The sequence below is a fragment of the Natator depressus genome, chromosome 17, assembly GCF_965152275.1.
Source record: "Natator depressus isolate rNatDep1 chromosome 17, rNatDep2.hap1, whole genome shotgun sequence".
NCBI lineage: Eukaryota > Metazoa > Chordata > Testudines > Cheloniidae > Natator > Natator depressus.
The window spans coordinates 1,806,318-1,833,471 of record NC_134250.1 but is presented as its reverse complement, the minus strand read 5'-3'; the positions used below and the strand labels follow the sequence as shown (position 1 = coordinate 1,833,471).

Below are 27,154 nucleotides of genomic sequence, written 5' to 3'. Positions count from 1 at the left end.
ACTCAATATACACTTCTGTCTTGTTAGCAAAACAGAAGTTCAGACTTGACATTCCTGGTATTTCTAAGGCTAAAAATCCTCAAGCAAATTAAAATATTCCCACCTTGAAGATGTATTCAGTTGATCATCTGAGAAATGTTGAGCAGATATAGAGGCCCAGAGATGAGCAACAAAATACTAGAGAGATGGAAAGGCTTCTGTGTGCGGAGAGATTGAAAGTTAGACTAAATAATTTTAAATGTAAATTAATAATCTCTTCTAGAGATGAGGCGAGGGAATATAACTTGAGGTATGTAAAACAACAAATGGTTTAGAGAAAGCTAAACAAACACAGCTGTTTACCTTCTCTCCTTGATTAAGAACAAGGGAACATACTTAAAAGCAAACAAATTTGACTGGTAAAAAAATTTTTTTTACATAATAAACCTGTGGAATTCACTTCAGTAAGAGATCATCATGTGCTTTGTAGTTTTCCCAAATGTCCTTGATATGTATATGGGTAACCAGAGCATCCACAGTTACATTGGCTAGGATAGCCATAGTCTCATGCCTCACAATATAAGCCATCAACCAGAAAGCCATTTCATAGGAATGGCGATAGTGGACAGACCAATGGTCTACTTAGCTCAGTATCCTGTCTTCCAAAAGTGGGCAGTGCTAGATGTTTCTGAGGGAGCGAACAGAATAGGGCAATTTGGGTGATCCATCCTGTCACCAGTCCCAGCTTCTAGCAGTCAGGGGTTTAGGGGACACCCAAAGCATAGGATTGCATCCCTGACCATTTTGGCTAATAGCCATTGATAAACCTATACTCCATTAACTTAGCTAATTCTTTTTTGGACCCAGTAATATTTTTGTCCTTCACAACATTTCCTGGCAACGAGTTCTACAGGTTGACAGCGTTGTGTGAAGAAATATTGTTTGTGTTGTGCTGAATTTGTAGATTAGATACTGTCCTGTCATTTTGGAGTTTGGCAATTTTTTAGTGTTTTTTTTCCAATCTGTGCAATATTGATGGGCGTTGTCTTTTCTTTCTTTTCAATAAGTCTAAAAGTGACTTGACTGTTGTGCTCTTTCCCCTAAAGAGGTTTTTATCACGCTGTGTGGAGTTTTAAGTTCATCACAAACATTGAGAATCTTATGAAACAGCGCATTTATTTGCATGTGATTCTGTAGGCCTGATCTGCACACTGTGTAGCCTTCTATATACGTATGCAATATTGTATATGATATTACATTACATCTGTGTATCACTTTTCATCCCAAAGGATTTCAGATCACTTTGAAAATTGTGTAGTGATAGCTTCATATAACACGCAAGTGCACCCTACTCTGATAATATTAAACACTAAACAACACTTCAGGACAAGCGGAGAAGAACACTCCATGTCTCTGAAACAGCAGAGTGAATTTTACATAGCCAGAATGTAACTACCTAAGTCGGAATTTTCCTGAAGTAACCCTGTAAGTTTATTTTTGCAATAAGGCGTTCCTGAGGCTTAACCTCTGGAGTGCCTATCCCCTAGGTGCTTTTCCAGACTTTGTCACAGGGAGTTTGACCATGAGCATTAGCTGAGAGTTTAAATCCTTGGAAGGCCTGCACCAATCCAAACTCTGCTAATAACTCAAGGTGAGCAATGGGGGGAAGCAAGGTGTTCGCCGCTTCTGTCATTGAAAACCTTGCATTCATATTTTCACAAATGAAATTATTTTTGGACCATACTCCAGTGGATATCTGTCCACACCAAATATTTATCAGACTATCTGATATTAACAGTTACTCCCAGGAGCGGAAGGATCCAAGGAAGGATTGAGATGTTTGGTTAAAGCAAGAGCTCATGTTATGCCAGTAGTTAGCCAGCACTAGTAGTCCCTTGCTTTCATGAGCACAGGAATTACAATATCAGATCAGACCAGCAGATGGTGTCGTATTTTGCTCTGTGACAGTGGCAAGTGTTGGATATTTCAGAGGAATTTGCAAGAAACCCCATAGTAACCAGTTATGGAACCATGTGTGCATAGTGAAACTTCCTCCTAAACCCTTACGTTCGCCCTCTGAACTAAATGGTCCGACTCTTCTTTCTGGTCACATGGAAGTGACCCAAGGGTTCTGATCTTTATCCATCTCTGAATCCTTTATTTCTGCTGTACCTTGCAACTGTGTGACCCAATTGAAAGCAGGACTCCAGGGAAGGGGGTAATCTGTGTAATATTTTTAGTCTTCCTTATACGACTCTCTTAACTGCCATTGTCATTGAGCAGAAGTTTTCATTGATCTATCCCCAGTGATGCTCAAGTCTCCTTACTAACTGGTATTGATTTAGAGCCAGCAATGTGTACAAAGAGTTTAAATTTATTCCTTCAAATTATTCCTTCCAATACATATTACCTTACACTTGTCACGATTGAGCTTTTTAATTTTCCCCAAAGTATTGAGGGAAATATGCAGCTTTCCTACAGAGGAAAGTACCCAGCCTCTCCAGTGGCTGTCCTTAAAATCCTGTCAAATAAAACATGTTGAAAAATGTGGTGGTTGCATATGAATCTTACAGACTTTACCATATCACGTTTGATACAAAAACATCCACTTAAAGTCTGATCAGGCCCAAAGAATACCTTGTTCCTGAACCTGTTAGAGGAAAGATGTGTTGGAGCTCTGATAATTCTTAGGAGGAAATCGGTCCTGTGTGTTTTATCCAAAATTTGGGATGCGCTCTACATTCTGACATTTTGTTTGTGGGAATTTTGGATTCACTATAAACATCAGGAAGCTGACCGTTTAAAGAGAGCCCAAACTTAGATCCTACATGCCAAACGTTATCTGTGTTAAAAAACAGGTGGATCTCCATAGCGGGGTTGGAATAGCTTAGATATGCTGTTTAATAGCTCGATGTAACACTTATATTGCTGAATCATCTCCTCTTATACTTCCTGTTGGAGAGATTCTGGCATTATTGGGGTGGAGGGGAGGAAGGGGTTGCAATATTTCCTAACTATGTCTTAAAGATACACGGTCTCCATTTCCTTTTTTTCCCACAGAAGATAAATCAGCAAACTGTTCCTTGGCACAGAAGGTCTATAGTAGAGTGGTAAGAGAGTTAAGACAGGCAGGGATTTTGACTAGCTGCAGTTGTTGACTTGTTTGTTCTTTGTGTAATGTATTGGCTTCAAACACTTTGTTCCAGGTGTCCTTTCCCTGGAGGGCTTTGGGGAGCAGCTGTGAATAGAAGTGTGTAACTTGGGCACAGTAAAACTGTTTCAAAGAATTGCAAATTTGTAAATGATGCAACTTTCTACATTTCTCAATGGGGCGTTTGTAATACGCTGGCACTCTGGCTAGTTTCCTTGTTAGAGTTTTAGTTATGGCCATACACTGGGAAGCCAATAAACCTTGTTCTCTATGATGTTCGTAGAACAGCTGTAGCTGCATCCGTCATTAGAATAAGTCAGAGTCCACATAAAGGCTTTTCACTCGTCTGCCTTTTATCTTGCTGGCAAACCTACCCACCAGTGTCTTCCAATATAAGCCTGTCAGTAAATCCTGCTATATAACTGGGAGGTTTTAGGAAGTGACATGAGTGAGCTGAATGAAGGGGCTGCTGTAAATTTTTTCCTTTTGTGCCCAGTTGTTTCTGTTAAGTTCTGACTTTTCCTCTGCACAAGAGAAAACTCCAAGTATGTCTTTACACAATTCATCAACATAAAAGTCTTACAAGAAAATTTATTCAGACATTGAATTCCAAAGTTCTCCACTCCATTATTAAAGCATGATGGAAACTGGCATCTGTTCTCTGCCATCAGCAGGCAGGGAGCACCCTCACTGCAGATTTCACAAATGGTCTTTTTCAGCAAGGTGCCCACCAGGAATGCCAATTATAATTAACTTGCATTTCTAATGCAGTCACAATTGGTTCCTTTTGAACCATGCATCTTGCACCGTTGAAATGGCAGATCAGAGAGGGTGCCATTCCTCCGAGTATTTGTTTTCTTTACTTTGCTGACCTCAGGAAGTGACAGTAAGCATAATTACAGGATTTAGTCTAATACCAACATCAGATATATGTGAGCTCCAGAGTGTGAAATTGAAAAATAAAACAGCTTCATTGCTTGATGAAAACTCCTAATATACAGATCACTTTGGGGGTTTGTTTGATTTCATGATATCCATTTAAATAATGATTTCACCTTCCTAAGTGAGGGTTTGCGTAATGTATGGTATATGGGAGATAGTTCCAGAGACTTGTAAAATGATTCTTGTATAAACCTTATATTGTGAAAATGGGTTTAAAAAAAGATACTTAGTATAGAAAAACCATGAGATTACTGTCCGTATAAACAATATTTAACACCATTTTCTGTGGCTTGTGTAATCTGTTCTTTGCAAAGGTAGAGCCATGAAAATCTTTTAATTAGTTCTCTGTGGGATTGACCTTTTCAGGTGTGTTTAGTCTTTTAACTTTGAAAGTCAGATTTTATATTTCTCAGGGCTGTCTTTCTTTTGTCTTAAGTTCTAAAATGTACATGTTACACTGAGCAGACAGATGCAGGTCGCACATCAGTAACCTTCCACGTTATGTCAGTGTTGCTGCACCATTTTGCTTGCATGTCATGATAAAAAGGAAAAGTCTCTGAAATGGAGGGCAGGCTCTTGTATAACTATATGTGGTACAATTCCATATTGAAAAGCAAATATATTATGTGTAATTGATAATTAAGTTGGTGCTGTTGAGCAACAGTTCCTGCTGGCAGCGGCTTCATCTGTAACAAATATTAATGCTCTTGAGGTTTGTGTTAATAAGTCTATGAAAAATAGAAGGTAGAAAGCAGCCATGCTGTGCACAGCTCAAAGTAGAGTTTGGTGATATGGCAAGAACACTGACTGCTGTCTTGCTTAAAGATCTTACTTCTAGTATGCCTGCTGTAGAGGGGTGGGGAATGTGGTCATAACTAGTTAATTAAAATTGCGCACTTAACTAAGGCACATTTCCTTTGTGTTAACCTGGGATAGTGGCTTTTTCCTGGCTCAGAATACAGCAGTGCAAGAACAGTATTCATCCATCTTGGTTAGTATAGTGTTCTGTCTTGATGAGCAGCAGTTCATTAACCTCCAGGACCAGAATCCGGCTTTGCGCATTGATTGCAGTAGCTGGGCCCCGTTGGAGGGTGAAGTAAATTCAGGAGTAGAGTTTGATATTGAAATGTTGCAGTTGATCTGAAATGGCAGCTTTGTTCAGAGCTCCTTAAAATGAGCATTCTGTTCTAAAGTATTTTTAAAACTAGGGGTTTTACAGACTAATGCAAGAGAGATGTATTAAGTGACTTTTTAAACAAAAAATCTTGTATATCCATATTCATAAATACATGAAATATTTTGGTTTTTGAAAAATCGTAAAATGAAATCTCTTCAAAATCATTTGTCCTTTTTATCACTTCCTGGGATCCATTGCACTATTCACTGTTCCATTGTAAAAATATCTAAGATCAGGATAATGAGTTAAAATAGCCTGAAGTGTGTCTGGCAAAATGTGTATTTCTGAGTTGGCATACAAAACATATCTTAAAATGGGGACAGGCTTGTTCTGTGGCAGAGTTGGGCATGTCTGTAGGAGTGAGCTTTTTACCACCTTGTAGTTTTGGAACTGCTAATTTCTTTAGTTTTGTTCTTTTTTTGGGGGGGGGGGGCAGGGAATCAGCAAGATGCCCCAAAATAAATCAGTGGCTTCTAGCTATGTTTTTTAAAGAACTCTTAAGCCAGTGGAAATAAAGGATCTGAAGCTATTGCTGAGGTCACTTCAGGACTTGCAATTAATCCAAATGTTAAGAAGCATATTTGAGATTGTTGCTGTTACTAAGGTTTCTGTTAACAAAATGTTAGTTTATTTTGTAAAAAACTCCTAATTTCAGCCACACGTCTGACACTCTATCACATTATCTGTAGTTGAAAGAGAGGTTTTGGTGCTTTGTGTCTTCCAAGGAGCTTGATCATCTGTTCGCCTGAGACCTCCAGGAAATGGAAAAACAAGGTCTAGGTGTGTTTCAGTGTGCATTCTAGAAATATAGTACTCTAGATACCTGAAGCATAGGCCGCTAGAAATGCTCAACTTTTGTTTCTCAAAATGGCTGCCAGATGTGTTGCCTCTACTGAATCCCCCTGTGTTTTTGAGACCAGAAATGGTGGTTACCACCACTCTGGAAGACTGAAGGAAAAAGGCAGTAAAAACCATTCTTAGAACCTGTGCAACTCAACATACAGAATGTGAACCTGACAGCGTCAATGCCTGTGGACGACTGTGTGTCAGGATGTTTGTAAGCCTTACCCAATGTATGCTACGTCATTGTTTGAAAAGAGGAAGTCTGTTTTATAGGTTAAACTTAGAAGTTGAGGCCGGACCCTGTGCCTGGGACCCGCTGCTAGCATTGGGGTTCTCTATGGAGAAAATACCTACAGCTTCAGAACATATGGTGGCAGACTCACTGAAGAAGCTGCTATCCGAGACATCTTTAAAAATATTTGTTTGCAAAGACTAATTTACAGTAGAACATCTGTGACTTTTGCTAGCTTTATATTGGCTTGTCTAAGTGATGTCACTGAGCCTTGTAGTAAAAAGGACTTTCATGAATTATAGAAGAACACTTGACTAGCAGTCACTTATTTCAGGCCTCTGCTATTTAGTGTTTGGTATTTAAAGGCTAGTTAATACTAATGTAGTAATTGACTCTTCTGTATTACCTTGTATCAAAAGCTCTCAAAGCACTTGACAAAATAAGGCCTCAGTCCCTTAAGTTCAGGTACTTATATGGCCCCCATTACTGCAGTAGCTGAGCTCCTCAGCCTTTTCATGGGTTTATCCTCACCAGACCCTGGAAGGCAGGGAGGTGCTGTTCTCCTCATTGTACAGATGCAGAACAGACACAGAGGCTAGGAGACTTGCCCAAGTCTCCCACTTCCTATGCTAGTGCCCTAACCAGTGGATTTACTCTCTGCAGGAAAGAGGGATCCCTGGGCTGAAGTATGTATTGCATCATTGAATTTTGGCTAACAACTACAGTAAATTTATACAGAGTTAAAATACAAATAAATACACTTTGAAAACAAACTACATGGAAACAGAGTCCTCTGTTTATCTGACAGCAGTTCTGTTTCCTCCATGACAGTTAGTGACCTGATTAAACCATAACTTGTGCAAGAAAAAAGATCTCAGTTGAAAATTACCTTTTTAAAAACATTTAAAAAAACCCAAAACCCCTCAGATATCTCTTATGCTGTTGTAACATTGAGAGAAGGCTGGAGAAGGGCCAGATTTCAAAATCCCACTGTCCTGGGGGTCGTGGTGAACTTTGTCCCCATCACCCCTTGAACTGGTTTAGTTTAACTTGAGTTTCTCATTTAGATGTTTTTTTCTTCTATGCCTGCTTATGCTGATTTTTGTCAACAAATCTTGCAAGGGCAACTTTTAATTCAGTTCAGTTTTGGTATGTATTTGTAATTTATAAGTTTGTTCACATTTATTACTGATGTGAGACTAACTTCCACGCCCCTAAAATCTTCGCAGTTTTCCAAATTCTCTGCCACGTTTCCTGCTTCAGCCAGCCTGTCTGCTGGTTGTTCTGTATGCTTTCTACTGGAGCTGCTCATGGCCACAGTCCAGGATCCTAGCAAATATTTTTATACAGTTCTGTTGCTTCCAGAAAACTGAAAGAATTGTAGTTAAGCCATATGAAAAGGGTTTCCACCCTTCCCAATCTGTGATCAAGCGGTAACTTTGTAATTCTTTCACCCATGGCCTTATCACATAGACTGGAAGGAGGAGTGGACGAAGGAGATTAAAATATAGTGGGAAGGAAGGCACAGAAAATGCTATTCCAAGGAGTATAGACTTATACTGCATACATGAGTCAAACATCTCTCAGTTTGGGAGATATTCTTGTTGACATGGTACAGTATCTGTTCATTAATGGCCAAGGGCTGATTCTTTGGGGTCAGACAAATCTTAAGCTCATATCTTCAAGTCAAACTGCATATCTCATGCGTTGGTGGAATACCAGGCCTTATTATGATTGATAGTAACTAATGCAGAAAATGAATGTGTTTTGCTGCCTCTTAGCTGATTCGAATGTACTGGTAGGTATAATGCATTGCCTCTTCCCTTCCTGGGCAGGTGAGTTTCATGGCAACAGCTCACAACTGCACGGGAGCTGGAGGTGTACTTTCCCAGTTATGTAAATGTACACACTAGCTCTTATTGAGTTTGTGCACTAAAAATAGAAGTGGATCCCAGAGGCAGGGTGGGCTAGCGATTCCAAGCCCAGTCCTGTCAAGGACCCTAGGCGTGTACAGTAGTTGGGACAGGGAGTCCATCCCACTGCTCACACTACGTTACCCACACTAGCTTTGATTGAGATATGTCTCCTCAAGCTGGAAATTACACCTCCATCTCCAGTGTAGACACCCTCAGTTGAAGAGGGATCATGGCTGTAAACTAGAAGACAAATTCTGTCACTTGTTTTGGGGACTTTTGATGTAGTTCTTTCTTGGACAAGAATCTGATCCAGTCTTATGGCAGGCTCTAAATGAACTTTAAGACCCCACTGTTCGAATTATAAAGGTGCGTAGGTGTATATATTTAAGGGCAGTGAAACTGGCATCTATTAATGCAATGACTTACATGGCACCAAAGTGTAGTCTGTTTTCTTGATGCAAAGGATGGGGTAAGCACCACAGTTGTGGAGAATAAGTGCTTAATATGGAGGGCTGATTTTCACAGCAGAATATTTTAAGGTGGAAGTGAGTGTTTTATAATTAGATTATAAGATTTTATAATTTGCTTCATTGGTGATAGGTTTATTACAAAGAACTGCCTACAGAGGGAGCACAGTCCATGAACCTGAATAAAATAGAGAAGACTCCTGGCAATGGAAACTCTCAGAATTATTCTGGGCCAGCTTGAAATGTTCTCAGTGTTGCAAGCTGAAATCTGAAAGTAAACTGTGTCTTGTATTCCTCTTGTAGTAACCCTCCGTTGAGTGAGGAAATGTTGCCTCCAGGGGAGTGGATGTGTCATCGCTGCACTGTGCGCCGAAAGGTAAAACCTCTTGACCAAACAAACTCAGTTCTTTGTGTCCCTCTTCTAAAATGTTCACTCTGTGTTATTTTCCAAACGTTTCACTCATATTTGAGTCTTTCTGCCCTTTTTCCCTCCCACCAACCTTTCTTTTCCCATCCCCACAGACACAGATACAAAACCTTGGAGAGTTCTGCTCCAGTGTGTGTGAGATCGTGGAATTGCAGAAAGTAAAGTGAAGGTTAGACAGCTTGGCAGAGCAGAGAGGTTTTGATTACGAATAGGTGCACAGAAAACTCTAAGGAAGTCCCAAATTCCTGTACTGACTTTTACTATTAGAAATCACAAAACTGAACTTAAATCCAGACTTACAAACATTAATTTAGTAACATACCCTCAGCAAACAGCAATTTTCCACATTAAATCTTGGACAGGAAAAAACAAACTGCACTAAAAAATCCCAGAGGGAATAATTCTGCATGGGCAAAGGAGATGGACTAGTTGTGCCTTAATGTGGCTTCCCATCTTTAGTGTCTGATGCTTTTATGGCAGTGCCTCCTGATTCTGGCTAGTAAAAACAAAACAAAACTCTGACCCCCACAACAGTTTCCATAGCAACAGACTGAAATTGCTGTGAATTATGACTTCCTTATTTGTAAGAACAGGATGGAGAGATGATTGGGCAAGATTGTGGCTTGGTTTTTTGACATGCTATTTCCCAGGAAGCTCTCCTTGCTAAATGTAAACATGATTTTGCAGCAATGACGTCTTCAGACTGTGTACCCAAGTGTTTAAAGAGATTCTGCACCAAATTATCCAGGAAACCATTCATATGACGTGCCACACAAATTCCCCTCTAACATGTTGCTTTCTCCAACTTGACACCTTTTATCATGGTCTCTTGCTCCTGGCAAATCACTTGTGATGCTGTTGTACCCTGAAGACAGTAACGCTTCAGAAACTTGTCTCAACAATAAAAAGGTCAGCTTAAAAAGAGCAATGGCTTTGCTTTCTCTACCTCTTTTCCTTACCTTGAATGGCTTAGCCCTCAATTTTTGCTCATTCCAGCACCTCACACAAAAGAGAAATGCTGCTTCCGAAAAACCTGTATCGGACAAAAGTCTCTCTTTCTGGTGGCTCAATTTCTTTTTTTTCTCTGCTCCTGTTTTTCCCTGTGGTTTGGTTTTTGTTGTTGCTGGCTTTTCGTTTTTTGATTTTTTTTGATTTTTTTTTTTTTTTTTTTTTTTTTTTTAAAGCGGGATTCCCCTCCTTTCCTATGTTCAACTGTCTTTACCCATTTTCTCCCTTGGAGGTTCATATGCTGCACGTCTCACAGCTTTCATGTAGATTGATGTGAATGCTAAATCCTTAAACTGTGCTGATGCTGCCCCTTGTGACTCGTAATAAATTATGCCCATTGCTCCTTCCAAACTAGGAGCACCAAGAAGGCTGGCTGGCTGGCTAGAGACTTCAAAATTAGGGTTGTCAAGCGATTTTAAAGAAGTAATCGCAATTAAAAAAAATACCATTCAAGTATTTTTGGATGTTTTCTACGTTTACAAATATATTGATTTCAATTACAACACAGAATATAAAGTTTACAGTGCTCACTTTCTATTTTTGATTACAAACATTTGTGCTGTAAAAACACAAAAGAAATTGTATTTTTCAATTCACCTCATACTGTAGTGCAGTCTGTTTATAATGAAAGTTGAACTTACAAATGTAAACATGTACAAAAAAATTGCATTAAAAAACAAAACAATGTAAAACTTTAGAGCCTACAAGTCCACTCAGTCCTACTTCTTGTTCTGCCACTCACTCAGACAAGCAAGTTTGTTTACATTTGCAGGAGATAATGCTGCCCGCTTCTTGTTTACAGTGTCACCTGAAAGTGAGAATAGACATTTGCATGGCACTGTTGTAGCCGGCGTTGCAAGATATTTACATGCCAGATGCACTAAAGATTCATATGTCCCTTCATGCTTCATCCACCGTTCTAGGGGACATGCGTCCATGCTGATGATGGGTTCTGCTCGATAACAATCCAAAGCAGTGCAGACCAATGCATGTTCACTTTCATCATCTGAGTCAGATGCCGCCAGAAGAAAGCATACTCCACACCTCGTCCCTCTCAGATTTTGGAAGGCACTTCAGATGCTTAAACCTTGGGTCGAGTGCTGTAGCTATCTTCAGAAATCTCACATTGGTACCTTCTTTGCGTTTTGTCAGATCTGCAGTGAAAGTGTTCTTAAAACGAATAACGTGCATAGTCATCATCTGAGACTGCTATAACATGAAATAAGTGGCAGAATGCAGGTACAACAGAGCAGGAGATGTACAATTCTCCCCCAAGGAGTTGTCAAAATTTAATTAACGCATTAATTGTTTAACAAGCATCTGTGACGAAGTGGGACTGTTCTTAATGTTTCTTCGGAATACTGTAGGGGTGCCTCAGTTTCCCCTATGCATTTCTTAAGTCTCTAGGTGGTGGGATAAGGGGGTGTAATTGTTGCAGAGCAAAGAGGCAGTGTATGTAAATGGCCGACTCTCTCTCTCTCCTGGCAGCTGATGGCCTGGGCCCTTCCCCCCTGCAAGGTGATACCTAAAGGTGTTGGAGAACAAAGGAGTCAGGTGACCTCCTGGCCCGGGGAAAGGGACAAAGCCCAGAGGAGGAGGGGGTGGAGAGTGAGTCAGTTGGGGGCTGGCTGGGGATGAGGCGTGAAGTGCAGATGTGGTTGTCTGGCTCACTGCTCCCGAAAATGGACCCGGCTGAGAGGTCTTGTTCTCTGTACTTACGAGCTCTGTTTTAGACCGTGTTCCTGTCATCTAATAAACCTCTGTTTTACTGGCTGGCTGAGAGTCATGTCTGACTGCGAAGTTGGGGTGCAGGACTCTCTAGCTTCCCCAGGAGCCCACCTGGGCGGACTCCCTGTGGGAAGCACACGGAGGGGCAGAGGATGCTGAATGCTCCAAGGTCAGACCCAGGAAGGTGGAAGCTGTGTGAGCTTCTTGCCCTGAAGACAGTCTGCTCACAGAGAGGAGGCTCCACCAGAATCCTGCCTGGCTTCGTAGGGAGCAGTTCCAGATCATTGCCCGGGGACCCCATGACAGCATCATCAGCATGGAAACATGTCCTCTGGAATGGTAGCCAAAGCATGAAGGGGCATACGAATGTTTAGCATATCTGACACATAAATACCTTGGAAAAGAAAAGGAGTACTTGTGGCACCTTTAGAGACTAACCAATTTATTTGAGCATAAGCTTTCGTGAGCTACAGCTCATCCGATGAAGTGAGCTGTAGCTCACGAAAGCTTATGCTCAAATAAATTGGTTAGTCTCTAAGGTGCCACAAGTACTCCTTTTCTTTTTATGTATTCCATGTTCCTTTCCATACTCCCCCACTTTATTATGGTGGCTTTTAATTACTTTTACTCCCAGCGGCTGATTCTTCGTACTAGGCATAGTGTGGGCAAATACTCTGCATGCTGCTTCGAACACTTCTGCGAATGTACTTGAACCCTTCTGTGCACCAGCCTCTGCTATTCCAGTCCTTAGCTTCCAGCGTTGATTTCCTTCCTTACCTTCAACTCCCCATAGACTCTCCTGAGCAGAAGTGGCCAGTTCGTGTTAAGTTGGCACATTGCAGTTTTTACTTTTTATGTGCTCTCAAGTCATCGTTCTAATTCTTTTCTCGTTTTTGAGTAGTCCTGCTATGAATGGACTCAAACGCTGCAAACCCTGCTGCACTGTATTAGGCAGCAGAATGGTCCACTGTGTATTGTTTTAAGATCGTGGTTCTCAAACTTTGGTACTGGTGACCCCTTTCACAAAGCAAGCCTCTGAGTGCGGGCCCCCCCTCCTTATAAATGAAAAACACTTTTAATTATATTTAACACCATTATAAATGCTGGAGGCAGAACAGGGTTTGGGGTGGAGGCTGGCAGCTCGCAAGCCGCCCATGTAATAACCTGGCGACCCCCAGTTTGAGAACGCATGGTTTAAGAGGTGTCATTGGTAAATATCGTCCCCAAATACATGGGTTGGTTGACCTCAAGTATTAATTTGGAATCTGATGCCACTAAACATGTTACTCATGTCCAGACTGGATTTGAATCCAAGTCTCCAGAGGCGAAAGGCAAGTAGGTTAACCTCCTCCCACACCTGGCCGCTCTAACTGCTTTGGTAGTAGTGTGACTTAGTCACACTAGCAATAACCAAATTGCTTTTACTGGCTTAAGGCTAAATGTCATGGTGAGAAACTGTTGCAATAAATGTCTTGAGCTTTTGTTCATATAGCATTTCTGAAACGTGTTCAATCTTTACTTACGTATGTATCAGGGCCAATGTACTTATTTATATGGCACGAGTGGTAAGTGTGGCTCTTCATGTTATGCAGAAGCGAGAACAGAAGAAGGAGCTGGGGCAGGTAAATGGATTGGTGGACAAATCTGGGAAAAGGACCACCTCCCCCACAAGTGACACAGACCTGTTGGACAGGTCTAGCACCAGCATCAGGGCAATTGCACATGCCAGGATCTTGGAACGGAGAGCAAGTCGGCCTGGCACTCCTACATCTAATGCCAGCACTGAGACTCCCAATTCAGAGCAGAATGATGTAGACGAGGACATAATTGATGTGGATGATGACTCTGCCATTGCGGAAATGGACTGTGGGCAGCCCCAGCTGAAGCGACCCTTTGAGCTTCTTATTGCAGCTGCCATGGAAAGAAACCCAACCCAGTTCCAGTTGCCGAATGAACTGACCTGCACCACAGCACTTCCAGGTGAGTAAATATTGTTTACTTGCATAGCTTACAGGTCAGACATGCAACTGGTGGTTGCAGAAGTGCTCTCTGCCTTCTCTGTGCTCTTGTTTGTCCAGTTTATGCAAGTTTCTACTGACATGTTTTTCTAATTCTGGCTTTGATGCCCCCTCCGCAAGTAGATGGTGCGGGTGTACACTCTCCTCCAGCTCCTCTTCAGATGTGGCTGCTTCACTAGAACAATAGATGAGTTTTTTATTTCGCTCCAGGGCACGCAGCAGGACTTGGAAACCTGTTTAATAGCAAAATGCCGGACTGGCCGGAACTTCAGTAGAGTTTAACAGAGTAGTGTACGGCTGCTCTCGGACGCCCTCTGCCAGACCAAATGACACTGGCCAGAGGATTTTACCGGCCAGAGGATTTTACCAGCCAGAGGAAGTCTCCTTGTATTTTGTTAGGATTGTTAATTGCCGAACTTTTATTCACTGCCATTGTATTCTTGGAATAGACTTTCAGACTAAGTAAGTAACAAGTTGATAATTTGAAAACTCAGTTTAGCCTAGATATTGTCTCTGACTAAATCTAGATGGCTGCTTGCTTTTTTGGCTCATGTCTACAAATAACAGGCCTGCCTTCATTTTATTTTTGTATTCCTCATCTCCCCTTCTTTTAAATTGATACCAGATTTAAGTCAGGGCTGTGGTGCCCTAAGTAGCTTTGCTAGCCTCTTCCTAGATAAGTGTGTGTGTTTCTGCTAGAGATGGATGTGTATATCCGTTTGCTCCAGTTACAGTGATCAGAATAGGATCTGTTACACACAAGTAATGCAAAACCTTTTAATTTACTTTTTAGGGACTAGTAAGAGGAGGAGGAAGGAGGAAACCACGGGAAAGAATGTCAAGAAAGCACAACATGAGTTAGACCATAATGGTCTGGTTCCCTTGCCGGTGAAAGTCTGCTTCACATGCAACAGGTACCCAAGTCTCTCACTTCTGGGAGTTTCACTTGGTGTGGATGAAATTCTATTGTTTGTGAAAAGTTTGGCATCCTCTGCTTAAATACCAGTTTTGATCTTAAAAGGCATTGGATGAGTAAAAATTGTGTAGTAGTGAGTGTAATTTATGGTGCATATAGAGGGCGTTAGGAGAAAATAACGCTCAGAAACAAAAGGCAGAAAATCGCTGACAAAGATGCATGCCACCAGATTATGCAAGGGACACTCAGAAATGGTTAATCACAGAACCACAGAGCTAAATATTTACACAATCTTGGGTTGCTGGAATAGTGATCCATATCCATGAATTTACATCCCAGCCCAAAAAGTCAGTTTAACTGATAGTCTAAATCATATTATTGTGGAAACCGAATCACAGTACAGCTATGCTCAGTGTCTTTTCACTCTAAGTGAGCTGTGGGAAGTGAGGAGGAGCTTCAGGTAAGCTTTAAAAAAAGAAACCTACGATGAAGCTGATGGCTTCATTAAATGAATTGTGTGTGGCTAGGAAGAACAAGCATATTTGAAAGAGACCCCCTCTCATGTCCAGTTTGTTTTGATGGCCTCTTCCGTCTCTCTGAAGTAAAAGTTCTCGGTGCAACATAATATACCTCTCTGAGGAGTGGAGTAGTTGGGAATAATTTAACTCCCTGGAGGTCGCTCTTAGGGTCCATGAGTTTCCTTGGTAATGGGCCTACTGGCCAAAGCAGTAGTGAATGAGAGCAGCTTGTTCAGAACTGTTTATACAGCTTCTATGGAGTGCCTGGGGAACAAAGGACACTGCTCCAGTCCTACCCAAAGGATTTTACAATCCAAGGCCCCCATCCTGCATTTGGATTTGCATGGGCAGATCTTTGTGCCCATTTGACTTCAGTCCAGTAGGACTCCACACAGATCAAATTACCCCATTGTTGCCTAATTTTAGACAATAGCAACAAATAATTCAGGGGAAAGGGAGGATGAGAGCTACAGTAACTTTATTAGGTTACATAAATTGTGTGGCTGGGGCCACTTCGGTCTCTTTCTAATTATTGGCTACAAGTGATCCCTCCCCTCCCACTTGTAGCATAGGAAGGTGGTGAGCAACATTAATTTTGGTTTTCTAGGAAATAATAAAAATAGCAGCTGTTTCCCTGTTTCTTTGCAGGAGTTGCAGAGTGGCACCTCTTATTCAGTGTGATTACTGCCCCCTCCTGTTCCACATGGATTGTCTTGAGCCCCCTCTTACTGCCATGCCCCTGGGCAGATGGATGTGTCCAAATCATATTGAACACGTGGTGGTAAGTTTATAATAGTAAATGGATGTTAAAAGGACACGGTCAGATTCAATTTTATTAATGGACTAATTTTAAAAAAACTTTGAAAAGAGTTTATTGCTTCTCCCTTAGTATTTCTAAGGATGTTTTCAACAAGCAGTAAACTGACTATACACAATGTAAACAAACTGAAGAAGTAGAATGTTGATTTTGCTAATTTTCTTTGTTATAGTAATTGGTGTTTATGACTCTGAGAAGCTTGATTTTTAGACAAAAATGTGATCAAGTTGGCAACCTCTGGACAGAAGAAAAGCAGTAGATGAAATGCTTATATAGAGAAGTTATTTCTCCATAGATCTCAGCTTTTTCATTCCAAAGTTCTAGAACTATCCCCCCAAAACCCCTACCCTTTCCTGAATAAGGAGTTCCTGTGTGAATCAGCCGTCTGTTCCCTCTGCCTCAAGTTGGTGGGGACTATTTTATAGTCAAATATTCATATCCACTGATGGCTGGTATCTAAATACTTGTCTCAGGAGACCCACTGTTGGTGAGATTAGACAAGCAGACGTTAATTTATTGGGCCACTGAAATATTTTCTTTCGATTTTTGGAGTTGTTCCCTCTAGCAGAAACAATTTTATATTTTTTTATTCATAAACATAGAGCACTAACGCTGAGCTGATGGCACTGGTGGTACAGTACCAACTGACTGTGAAAGAGGCAGATATTTTTTGGAACAGGTATTGGGATCTGTCATCCTAACTGCGCCAGTATTCTGTCTGCTCTTCCAGCTGAACCAGAAGAACATGACTCTGAGCAATCGGTGCCGAGTTTTTGATCGGTTCCAAGACACCATATCTCAGCATGTTGTCAAGGTGGATTTCCTGAACCGAATCCACAAGAAACACCCTCCCAACCGCAGAGTTCTTCAGTCAGTGAGGAGAAGAGGTTTGAAGGTAAGTGAAAACAGGAAACATTCTGGAGAACCTTGCTTACATGTTTTAGCATAATAAAAAGGCAAGTAACAGGCATGCCCTAGTGTGATGGATTATCAAGGCTTTCTCTAGTCTTTGGTGTGTCCCAAGCAGGGCTAGGAAGAAGTGACGACAGCACCTGATCTCAAACTTGGGAGTGGAGCACGGCTGCTTTCTGGGAGCTACATTTAGCTATCCAGCCTCCCAATTAAGTAGCATTACACAGTTTTGCCACTTGGTGGCAACTACACATCTTTCAAATGCAACTTTAAGAAATGCTCTTGCCTTTCCCGTGAGTTGCCCTCATGCTTCAAAATTGGAAGGTTTTTAAGTTGCTAAGAGCTCCCCATATTACTGATTTGTATATGAGACGGAAGCAAGCATACACCATACAACCCATCCTGTTTTTATATGCTCTAGAATGTGCAAATATTTTTCTGCAATCACAACACGTCAGCTAGCTTAACACCATACTGTTCAAGAGTCACTGCGGCAATTTAAAGTTAGTAAGGTTTATAAATTAAACTCCTTTTGAGTAGTAAATTTAAATACATTCTTGGAACAAGTTGGGAAGATAGAACAAAATGTGAGGGAATCTTTACTAGAACCTCCAGGCTAAGACTAGATACTTATTTGTCTGTGGGGGATGGATAAAGGATTAATGGAATCAAAGTTGCCAGGGCAGAGGGTATCCTACTAAATGTGTGGCTCAGAGCCCCAGAGTTGAACACATTGCTTTTTGTCATCTACTAATTTAGAGAAACTGAAAAGTTCTTTAACCTACCAAGCATGGGGTGCAGGCTTTGGTTTTCTCCTGCAATGTTGGAGGTGGCTAACTTCTAAAAGAGAGCAGAGAGATGGAGGACCTGCTTCTGTAGCAGGTGCTGCAGTCGGAAGAACTAGCACTGCTTCACGTGTTCTAATTTGTCAGTGAAATACCTCACCCAATCTAAATGAGGCAGAATAACTCCATATAATGGGCATTTGATGCTAAATAAATGCATTTTCCCCGCTCTTTTTATTTTGTTTGAATGGATGCATTCATGCTACAACCAGTTCACTAAGGGCTCAAGTTCAGACCTGGTATAAGCAGGTGAAATTCCATTGACTTCAGCAGAGTTGTGTCAACTTAAACCAAGTCTGCATATAGCCCTGAAACTTTCCTATTTTCTGGTGTCCCCCTTTCGTATTCCACCCTGCCACAGTGCTGACGGGTGTTGGCACAATCTCTGGTTTCTTTGGCCTGGAAACCATCGGCTAGTAGTAAATTTGGACAATACTTGTTAAGAATGACTGTAGTTTAATGGCACGCACCTGTAATTATTCTAATGTCTCATCTTCCGTCCTGACAATTCAGGTTCCTGATGCGATAAAATCTCAGTACCGGTTTCCACCCCCCTTACTTGCACCTGCAGCAATTCGGGATGGTGAGCTCATCTGTAATGGGGTCCCTGAGGAATCCTCACAGAAGCACCTTTTGAACTCTGAGCACTTAGCCAGCCAGTCAGAACAACAAGAGGTAAACGATGGCAAACGTTTTGAATCTATCGCTTCTCTGTGGTGCAAGGACCTCTTTGCTGTGCATTTCAGTTAGATATGATCAAAGTATCTTTTTGAGTAGCAAGTCTAGAATATATGTGCAGTGGTGACTGTTTCTTCTCTCTCCTCCCATGACCTATCGCAGCTCTCGTTGAACGCTTCCTCTTGTCTGCTCCTCAGACAGCTGTGAGGGGATCCAGCTGCTGGATTGTGTGTTAAGCCTCAAGTCTGAATGGAGCCCATGCAGTGTTCTTATCTCAGCACCTCTAGGCACACTTCTAGGGTACAGTCTGTCCCCACCACCACCACCAGGTTGCTTTGTTCTGCTGCTGGCACCTTTCCACTCTCCAAATCCCAGCCCCCTACCGACAAGCTGGGGGAAGTGATGTCCCCCAGCTCCAGCCTCCTTAGTATAGCTATTGGACGGTCAGAGTACCAGTGTCAAAGTCCGTTGTCCATAGACTGGTGTCTATATCCTTCATCTCCTGTCAGCTGATGGTGGATACCCTATATCATGCAATGCTCCGTGTCTGTGTATCAGCCAGCATTCCTAAGTTGTGCAGACATGTTCCCCTCATTGTCACACCTCCCACGCACAGAGAGAAGGCTGTTTTTGACTGGGTCTGGGGAAGAGTGATGAGGGTATAATGCTTGGTGTGATTTGAGTGTTTACATTTTTGTTATGTGGCAGAGGGAAATTGTGTTCTCCATTTGGTTGTGTAAGGCTGGTGGAGATAACTAACTTGTATGTTAACATTAATGTTGCTGGGTGGCTTTTGTAAGACTAATGTGAGGACACTCGGAAGCTTTGTGTGGGCATATTTTTAATGTCAAATCTGAATGTTATACCTCCTATGAGTTCTCTTGCTGAGTTACAGTATTGTAAGCCACAAATCCCTTCGCAAATAGCGGTTGACTCTCTAAGCCACTCTGTCATCTGTTACAAGATTGTGACAAGATGAGCTGGTCCCACAGTGTGAGTGGTGTAAACTTCAGTGGAAGGCAATTGCTGCCTCTGTGTATGAGTCTAATGTAGGGACTCCATTCTGTTCTGGAAGAGAAGGATGCATGGTGATGTGCCTTTGGCCAATACCCATCCTTGTTCAGAAAGTGCCTCCGAAGCTGCTGATGTCTGCACGCTGCCTTCGGAAGCCTTGAGGGAATTCAGAGTGCAAATTTTCTCCTCCCCCAGTCTTTGTTGTTTAAATAGGTTCTCTGCCCTGTCCCTAAAAAAGCTTCTGTACAGGAAGCCAAAGTATTTCTGCAGTCTGTTCCAGCTTTCTCTACAGAGTCATTTGGCTGGATGCACTCTAAGATTGAGAGAAACCCATTTTATGGAAAGGCCAGTACTGTGTTAAAGTAGAATCTGTTTGAATCTTGTAGCAAGATGGAGGTAGAATTTTGGGCATAAAGCAGACTCTCACTGTAACTAGCTTGGATTTGGGCAAAATGTTTGTCTTGAATATCAACATGATTGATATATATTCTGGAATAGATGTAAATCCTATGTGGCAGAGGTATAGTGCTCTTAACCACGTGATACTGCATTTGTATCAGAACAGCTACCATGGTTCCATAATATACCTATATTTAGTTGGCTTGCTATGGTGGTGAACTGCCTTTCCAGGAGTGGGCAGAGCGATGCCGGGTAAATTGACCTGCTTATTTGGGTGGTTGAAGCGGGCGTGCTGCATGAGTGACCAACCTGTAGTTGTAGCCTGTGAAGCTTACCGATGTTTTCTTTCTTTTTTCAGTGGCTCTGTAGTGTTGTTGCACTCCAGTGCAGCATTTTGAGACATTTATCTGCTAAGCAGATGCCTTCGCTTTGGGACTCTGAACAGACAGAGAAGGCTGATATTAAGCCTGTTATTGTGGCAGACGGCTCAATCACCAACCCTTACCAGGCAGCTGACAAGGCACTCACACCTTCCCTTTATTCCGTGTCGTGCACCTCAGGGATTACCACCCAGAATTCCTTGAGCTCTTCTCCATCCCAGCAGGCTTTATCACAGGAAGATGTCAATTGCAGCTCTTGTATGGATAAGTCAAAGAAAGTATCTTGTGGGACTTCTAATGGGCCAACAGCCTCTGATGTTAAAGTAAATGGTCCTCATTTGTATGGTGTTTCCTCTGAACCTTCGGCACACTTGACTGAGTCTCAGAGGCTAATTGGCCCAGGTAATACAATACCTGGGCTGTCTCATCGGCAAACATGGGCGAGGCCCCTCACACCCCCAGCAGCTTGTGGACTTCTGAATCACACAGTTGGAACTGTCGTGAAGACGGAGAACACAGCAGGACCCGTTTCTTGTGCACAAAGGGGTTCTGCGCCAGTCACAAGTATGCCTGCTTCCATACCAAGCTCTTGTGCCAGCCTAGAGACCACCAGCACTTTGCAAAGAAAGAATGTCCAGACACAGATAGGCCCCCCACTGACGACAGAACTGCGATCTATTGGTTCCCCTTTGACTGCCACTAGGGCTCTTACTCCTCCACAGGCAACGGGAGATGGGATCTCTGCCATCGGATCCACACACAGATTCTGTTCACCAGCACCACCTTCAGGTGAGCATCTGATGGGGAGGTCTGGGCCTTCCAGCTGGGAAGTGAGTGTTTAAAAATCTTTCTTTCAGAGCATGAAGTTTAGTAAGTGCAAGGAAGCAAGGCTTCCCGCAGACATGGCACAATGGAGAACAAGTTAGGGTTAGCATTGCCCACAGGTCCTGAAGCAGAAATTGGGCCCTGTGCTGCGTGTTGCCAGTTGAATGCATCTCTGAAGAGGGGGAGCACTGTGCTGCTTTCTGAAACAGCTGATCCATCAGAGGTTCAGAAGGAACTGGGAATTCTGGAAACGCACTGTAATTTAAACTCTTCAGTTGCTGTGTTCCTGTCACAGTTCCAATTTGACAACTGTAACAGTAAATTTCCTTTAAGAAGGTGGCTGGAGTTTCCAAATGGATTACTTCAAATGTCTGCTTTAATGCTCTGTTAGAAGCAGGCACTCAAGGCTGTGAAGATCATAATGTGTGACCCCTTTCGTTTGTTTGCAAAGGCTGTATACAAAAAAAAAAAAACCCTAAATCCCGAGTGTTAGTCAGGAAATGCCACAGTTAAGATTTCATGTACAACCTCAGCTCCACCCTGGTTCCTATGAATTACAGTAGTCTTCTGTCTGCTTTTTGCACAACCTTCGATGTGTTTAGCATCTTGTAACTTTGTCCTTCTGGATGTATACCCAAATATGAAAGTTATTCACAGGACAATTCTGTTTAACACTGGGTTTCCTGTATATGCTCTACTTCTCAAATATAAAGTTTACAACAGTAATAGTGAAAGTTGGCTGGCATAATACATGCTGTTCAGTGAGCTTTGTGGTTAACAGCCTCCACCCCGAATTGCACCAGTAATGTCTGTGCTGCTAATTGAAAAAGAAATCTACAATACTATGGACACTGACAAATGTACTAAAATGTATTCCTTAGGAGCAGATAACATAAAAACTTAAGTCCGAGATATGCAGACCCATTATGGCAATGCAAATAGTGAATCTCCTTTTTGAATGGTAGAGCTGTTCAGAAAATTGTAATTTTTTTATAACTAAGGAATGGGATATTTTCTTTCTTGTACAGAGGAACAACTGAATCAGTTTTTCTCAAGCTTCAAAACAAGTAAACCAACACCTTCACACTCATTTAAGCCCAGAAAATCAGTGTACAACATAAAGATTCAAAAAGCCATGTGCAACTGAAATGAGGCCATTAAGGACATGTAACACTCACAATGCAAATTGTAGAGGTGGCAGTGTTCCCAGTACAGTTCTATGGGGCGGGGTGGGTTCAGAGTCCAAGTTTAAGGCCAGAAGGACCACCAGATCATCAAGTCTGACCTCAGTGTCACAAGCCACCCAGCACCTGAACACGAAACTCAACAACCAAAATGAGACCCAAGCATTACAGCCCCCAGGCAGAGAATAGGAGGGGTCGAGGTGCACCAGTGGCCGAGCCCTCTGTAATGGCAGGGAAGTGATTGAGATACCCACATAAGTTTGGTTTGTTAAAGTAAATTTTTTTTTTTTTTTTTAGCTAGTGAGCATCCAAACAGTTAGTACACACAGTGGGGAGAGCGAGCGCTTAGCTGGCTTGAGTATTATCTTAAAAATCCCTGGTATGAGTGACAGATTTTCCTCTGAAGTAGCATTAATGTAGAATCTATGCCCATGGCTGCTGACCATCTTAACCGCACTTGTGCACAAAGGAGAAAGCAAACATGCAGCTGCTGGCTTGGCTGTTGCTTCAGCTGGAAGCACAGGGATGGGGAGGAGGGAAATTTTACCAGGTGGAAAAGGGACCATATTGATATGGAGAAACATTATGTTCAAGCTTCTAAGAGTTCGGCAAAGCATGGATAATCCTGAAGATTCTTCTTAAAGGGATGATGTCAGGTCAGTTTGGGCCCAAACTTTAGATTTTATAAAATGCAAACCAAAGCCCCACTCAGCTACCAAGAGAGCGTAATTAAAATTAAAAAAATCCTATGATAACAAATGTTAGTGGAATGTAGGTTTCCCCTCCAGTATTTTTTATTCAACTCATGCTGCATCATGCTAGAGAACAAGTGAATGAGCCTAAACTAAAGAGAATCTGACATTGGAAGTGAAAAATAAATCAGATTTTAATTCTTGGTTCTAGTAATGGAAGGTTATGGGAATCTAGGTAAGGAAAAATTAATGTCCCTTTTAAACTCAGTTAGTATTTCTCATCTCATTCTAAATAGATTATCAGGGAGAGGCAGGAGAGTTGGGTATCTGAGGCATGGGGGTGTGATTTCCTTCACTGCTATGTAGTTCTGAAGCAGACATTTTACAAATGTCACAATATTTTAAGCAGTAGGATTGCAGTTTGTGAATGAGCTAAAGTCACGTGTGTGCGTATTGTTTTTTTGTTACATTCTCACCACCCAGGAAGGAGCTTTCAGACTTCCACAGTACATATGGCACTCGTGTTGGCAGTAGCAGATCTCTAAAACAAGTTACAGAAACATTCATCTTGTTTCTGGTTAACAAAACATTTCTTACCCAAAATTCTGCAAATGTATAAAACCCAACACACACAAACTGCTCACAAGATTTCTCCCCTCTGGGTCCAGTGAGATTTGGGTTTCAAGCTGTTCCCCAAACACCTTACAGCTCTGCTCCACAGGTCATACTTCCAGGATAATGTGAATTCCGTCAGCAGATGGTAGAGGTCCAGGAGCCCGTGGAACGGAACTCAGTTAAGCCGGCTAGAACTGCTTTGGGAAAAGGTGTGGTGCTATTTAGAGCTCCTTTCAGGAGGTGTGTTGGGTCATGAGAGGAGTTACTCCTCTTTTCAAAGCATGGCTACTAGCAAAATTAGCCAAAAATTGTGTGCAGTTTGTAAATTAGAAGTAGAAGTTGAGGGCTCATTAGTAGCTCAGAAGTGACTGTGCATATTGACGTTGCTCTTCTCTCATGTCTCTCTAGATGGTAAGGTCAGTCCCACCACCGTATCCATAGGAAGCTCTTTAATTGTCCCCTCATCTTTCACTTTAAACTCTGCGGCTATATTGGACCTCACCAGCTCTGTGAAAGCATTAATGGATGGCAACGGTGGTGAGTAGTCTTTGTTTCTTTTTCTGTCCAGAGTTGCTGTGTATACCGGCCGAGAGGGAAATGGTCCTTTCCTTAAAGCATTCACTCCCCTGCTAAAGGGGAGAGTGACTTTGGTAAAGGGGGCTTGGGGTGTGGACATGTGTTACCCTGGGTGAACAGGGGAGTGCCCCATCCCTGTCAAAATCGTGGGTCTCATTCACTTCCACACCTTGGTACTTGGACTGTTTCACCTCGTAAGCTTTGGGGGTGTCTGTCCAGAATGTTGGTGTCCAGACCTGTTACTCGGTGGAATTCATATGCTCAGACCCCCAGCTTGTCCATGTCATGATTTTAGCTGTGATCCAAGGACACTTCCCTCACCTTTTCTGAGGCCAGTTATTGCGTATTCTTTGTAGGGTCACCAGTCATTTGGGCTGCAATATTGTTATGGGTTTGCCTTCAGTTACATCTTTCTACAGCTACGTTTTCTGCCTTTGTCCCAGAGCCTGGTACGTCTTCCTCTCCTTTTCAGTGGGATAGCAGGAAACCTGGACTCTCATTAGGGTGACTTACTGAGGAACCAGAGGACTGCTGTACAGTTCTCAACTTCATTATCAGTCTGTTGCTTGTGACCCTTCTCTGTAGCCTTTCTTGCACTGTTATTTTGACCCTCTTCCCTTTGGCAAACACCTGGCTGCTTGTCTTGGCCTCCTGTGTTTGCAGCGGGACTCTCACTAGCCACCATGGCTCTGCTGCTTTTACTCGCTCTTTTACCAGTGACATTGATGTTGAGACGGCTCTTGCAAGAGGTTAACTAACTTGTTCATGAGCACAATGCAGATCTTTGCAGGTCCTGATTAACTGTCGTCCTTGCTGCTCGTTTATCAGCAACAGTGATCTGTTTTGAGATTTACTTTTTACCCAAATAGAGATTTGTATGAATTTCCCCTCTTTCTTAACAATTTTAAGTTGAACCTGCCATGAAAGACTGCGACCCTGAAAATGACAGTACCGCTCCTAAGGAGTTGTCGTTTATCTGTGGGATAGATCTAGTCAAGCTTCTTTCCAACCAGGGTGTAAATTTGAGTCTCACAAGAAGCACGCCCCATCCCTGCTGCCCAAAAGAGCCTGAAATACACATGGCCTTTCTGTGTCTCTGCCCACATGTAGAGTCTTCAGCTTTTTCCTAGCCAAAAAAACGCAAATGTCCCTTTCCTGTCTAGACTGCAGCTCTCCAAGATTACAAGTCTTGCTGTCCATACGTGCTGCTAGGGAGGAGAATGCACTTAGACAGTAATAGAGCACCCTGTACTTTTGACTCTTGAGGCTGCAGAGTTTTCCCTGACGGAGTTGCTGCTGACAGAAGCAAATGGCAAAATGTAGGAACAGAACAGTTAAGCCCTCAGCAGATCAAATGACGCCCTCTCTGTGAGTAACTTACTAATTGCTTTTTATTTATTAACAGAGATTGAGATAAATATGCTGGATGAGAAGCTAATCAAGTTTCTGGCCTTGCAGAGAATACAACAGCTCTTTCCTTCCAAAGTTCAATCCGTAGCGAGCAGTGTCAGTTCCCATCAGTCGTCTCCTTTGGCAAATCACATAGAAGGTAAGAGCAGCCCTAGAATAGTCTATTTGCATTGAGCTGTGGTTTTTCTCAGCATAACCATGCCATCAGACTGTCATCCAGAGAGATTCTCTCTCTTCTGGTATTTGGGAGACACCCATTTCATCTCCTTCCTTCCTCTTGCCCCTCCTCTCTTCGATCAGAAACATTCCTCCACTTCCCCTTGTTGAGCTTTTGGCAAATGTGGTAGGAAAAGGAGCTTGCTCTCTCCCTGCTGCATCACAGCAGCTCGCAACCATGGATGTTCTGTTTCCTGTAATTGTGGGGCTAAGCCAAGTTGTACCAGTCTGATCTAGCAAGGAAGGGAAAGGCCCAGCTTCCTTCTCTGGCATGTTTGCAAGAGGCTCAGGGATCTGGGAAGCAAATGAACAAGTGTGTTTGAAGTCCTGCTGCCTTCTTTTTGGAGATGGAGAAAACTGGTTTGTGGGCTTGAAAGAGAAACCGAGACGTGAGCTGGAAAAGCAGGGGCATAGAGTGAGGGTGTTACCTCTTAAAATCCATGGATTTCTTCAGTCCACATTGGCAACTGCAGAGCTAAAATTGCAGATATGTTCCAACACTAAATAGTTGGAAACGGTTACCTCCTTCACTTATAAAATCTGCCAGGGCCTGAGGTCAGGGTTCTGCTTCCTTTGCTATAGTCAGTAGTATCACTAATCCTTAGAAGTGCGCCAGGTATGCAGCTTCCTATTCTGCTGTTAGGTTGTCATCAGCTGTTAGGAAGAAGTATAGGTTCCCTGAACCGTATCCATTTACCTTCAGGAGTAAACAAGAGTTGTCCTGTGGGAGCTGTGTCCTGCTCTCAGTCGGTCTAGGCCTGCGGAGGGGTACAATAGGAGCAGAGAGATGAGCTCTGTGGTGGTGCACTGTTGGCTGTATCGCAAACTTGACTTGTCCTTGGCTCAGCTCGCCTGGTGGCTTCAGGCCGTGGCCTCGCAGCATGGATTCTGAAGGTCTGTCAGGAGCTGTCTCTTTCTTCTAACGCTCTTGGAGCTAGAGGCAGCTGTGGGACTGCACAGGGCCAGCACTGGGATTAAGTGGTGTGGCCAGCAGACACGTGTAGAACTGAACCTTCGGTCATTGGCCCCGACCAGCCTAGGGGAGATCAATGGCTGTGTTCCCTACCTGCTTTCTGACCCATGAGACTTCAGATGCTTCCCCCTGTGCTAATTTAGACTTTTATTTTGTTTGTTGATGGGACACTTGAGACACAACTTTTGAGACAAGCCCCGCTGGCTGATCTGTACTAAGCAGGCCCTAGTAACTGTCATCCAAAGCAGCCAAATGCAGAAGTGATGTGTTGGGAACAAGGAAGCTTTTTGGCATGT

General features: G+C 42.6%; 1 protein-coding gene across 1 annotated transcript in view; it reads left to right on the top strand.

The window, feature by feature from the left end:
* PHF12 (PHD finger protein 12) overlaps window positions 1-27,154 on the top strand; it is a 44,355-nt gene that overhangs the window by 11,463 nt on the left and 5,738 nt on the right. The window contains exons 3-11 of the mRNA XM_074974566.1: window positions 9,011-9,083; window positions 13,463-13,850; window positions 14,682-14,802; window positions 15,971-16,103; window positions 16,870-17,034; window positions 18,410-18,571; window positions 20,346-21,156; window positions 24,092-24,220; window positions 25,665-25,808. Of these exons, the coding sequence (XP_074830667.1) occupies window positions 9,011-9,083; window positions 13,463-13,850; window positions 14,682-14,802; window positions 15,971-16,103; window positions 16,870-17,034; window positions 18,410-18,571; window positions 20,346-21,156; window positions 24,092-24,220; window positions 25,665-25,808 (2,126 nt within the window). The remainder of the gene's footprint in view (window positions 1-9,010; window positions 9,084-13,462; window positions 13,851-14,681; window positions 14,803-15,970; window positions 16,104-16,869; window positions 17,035-18,409; window positions 18,572-20,345; window positions 21,157-24,091; window positions 24,221-25,664; window positions 25,809-27,154) is intronic.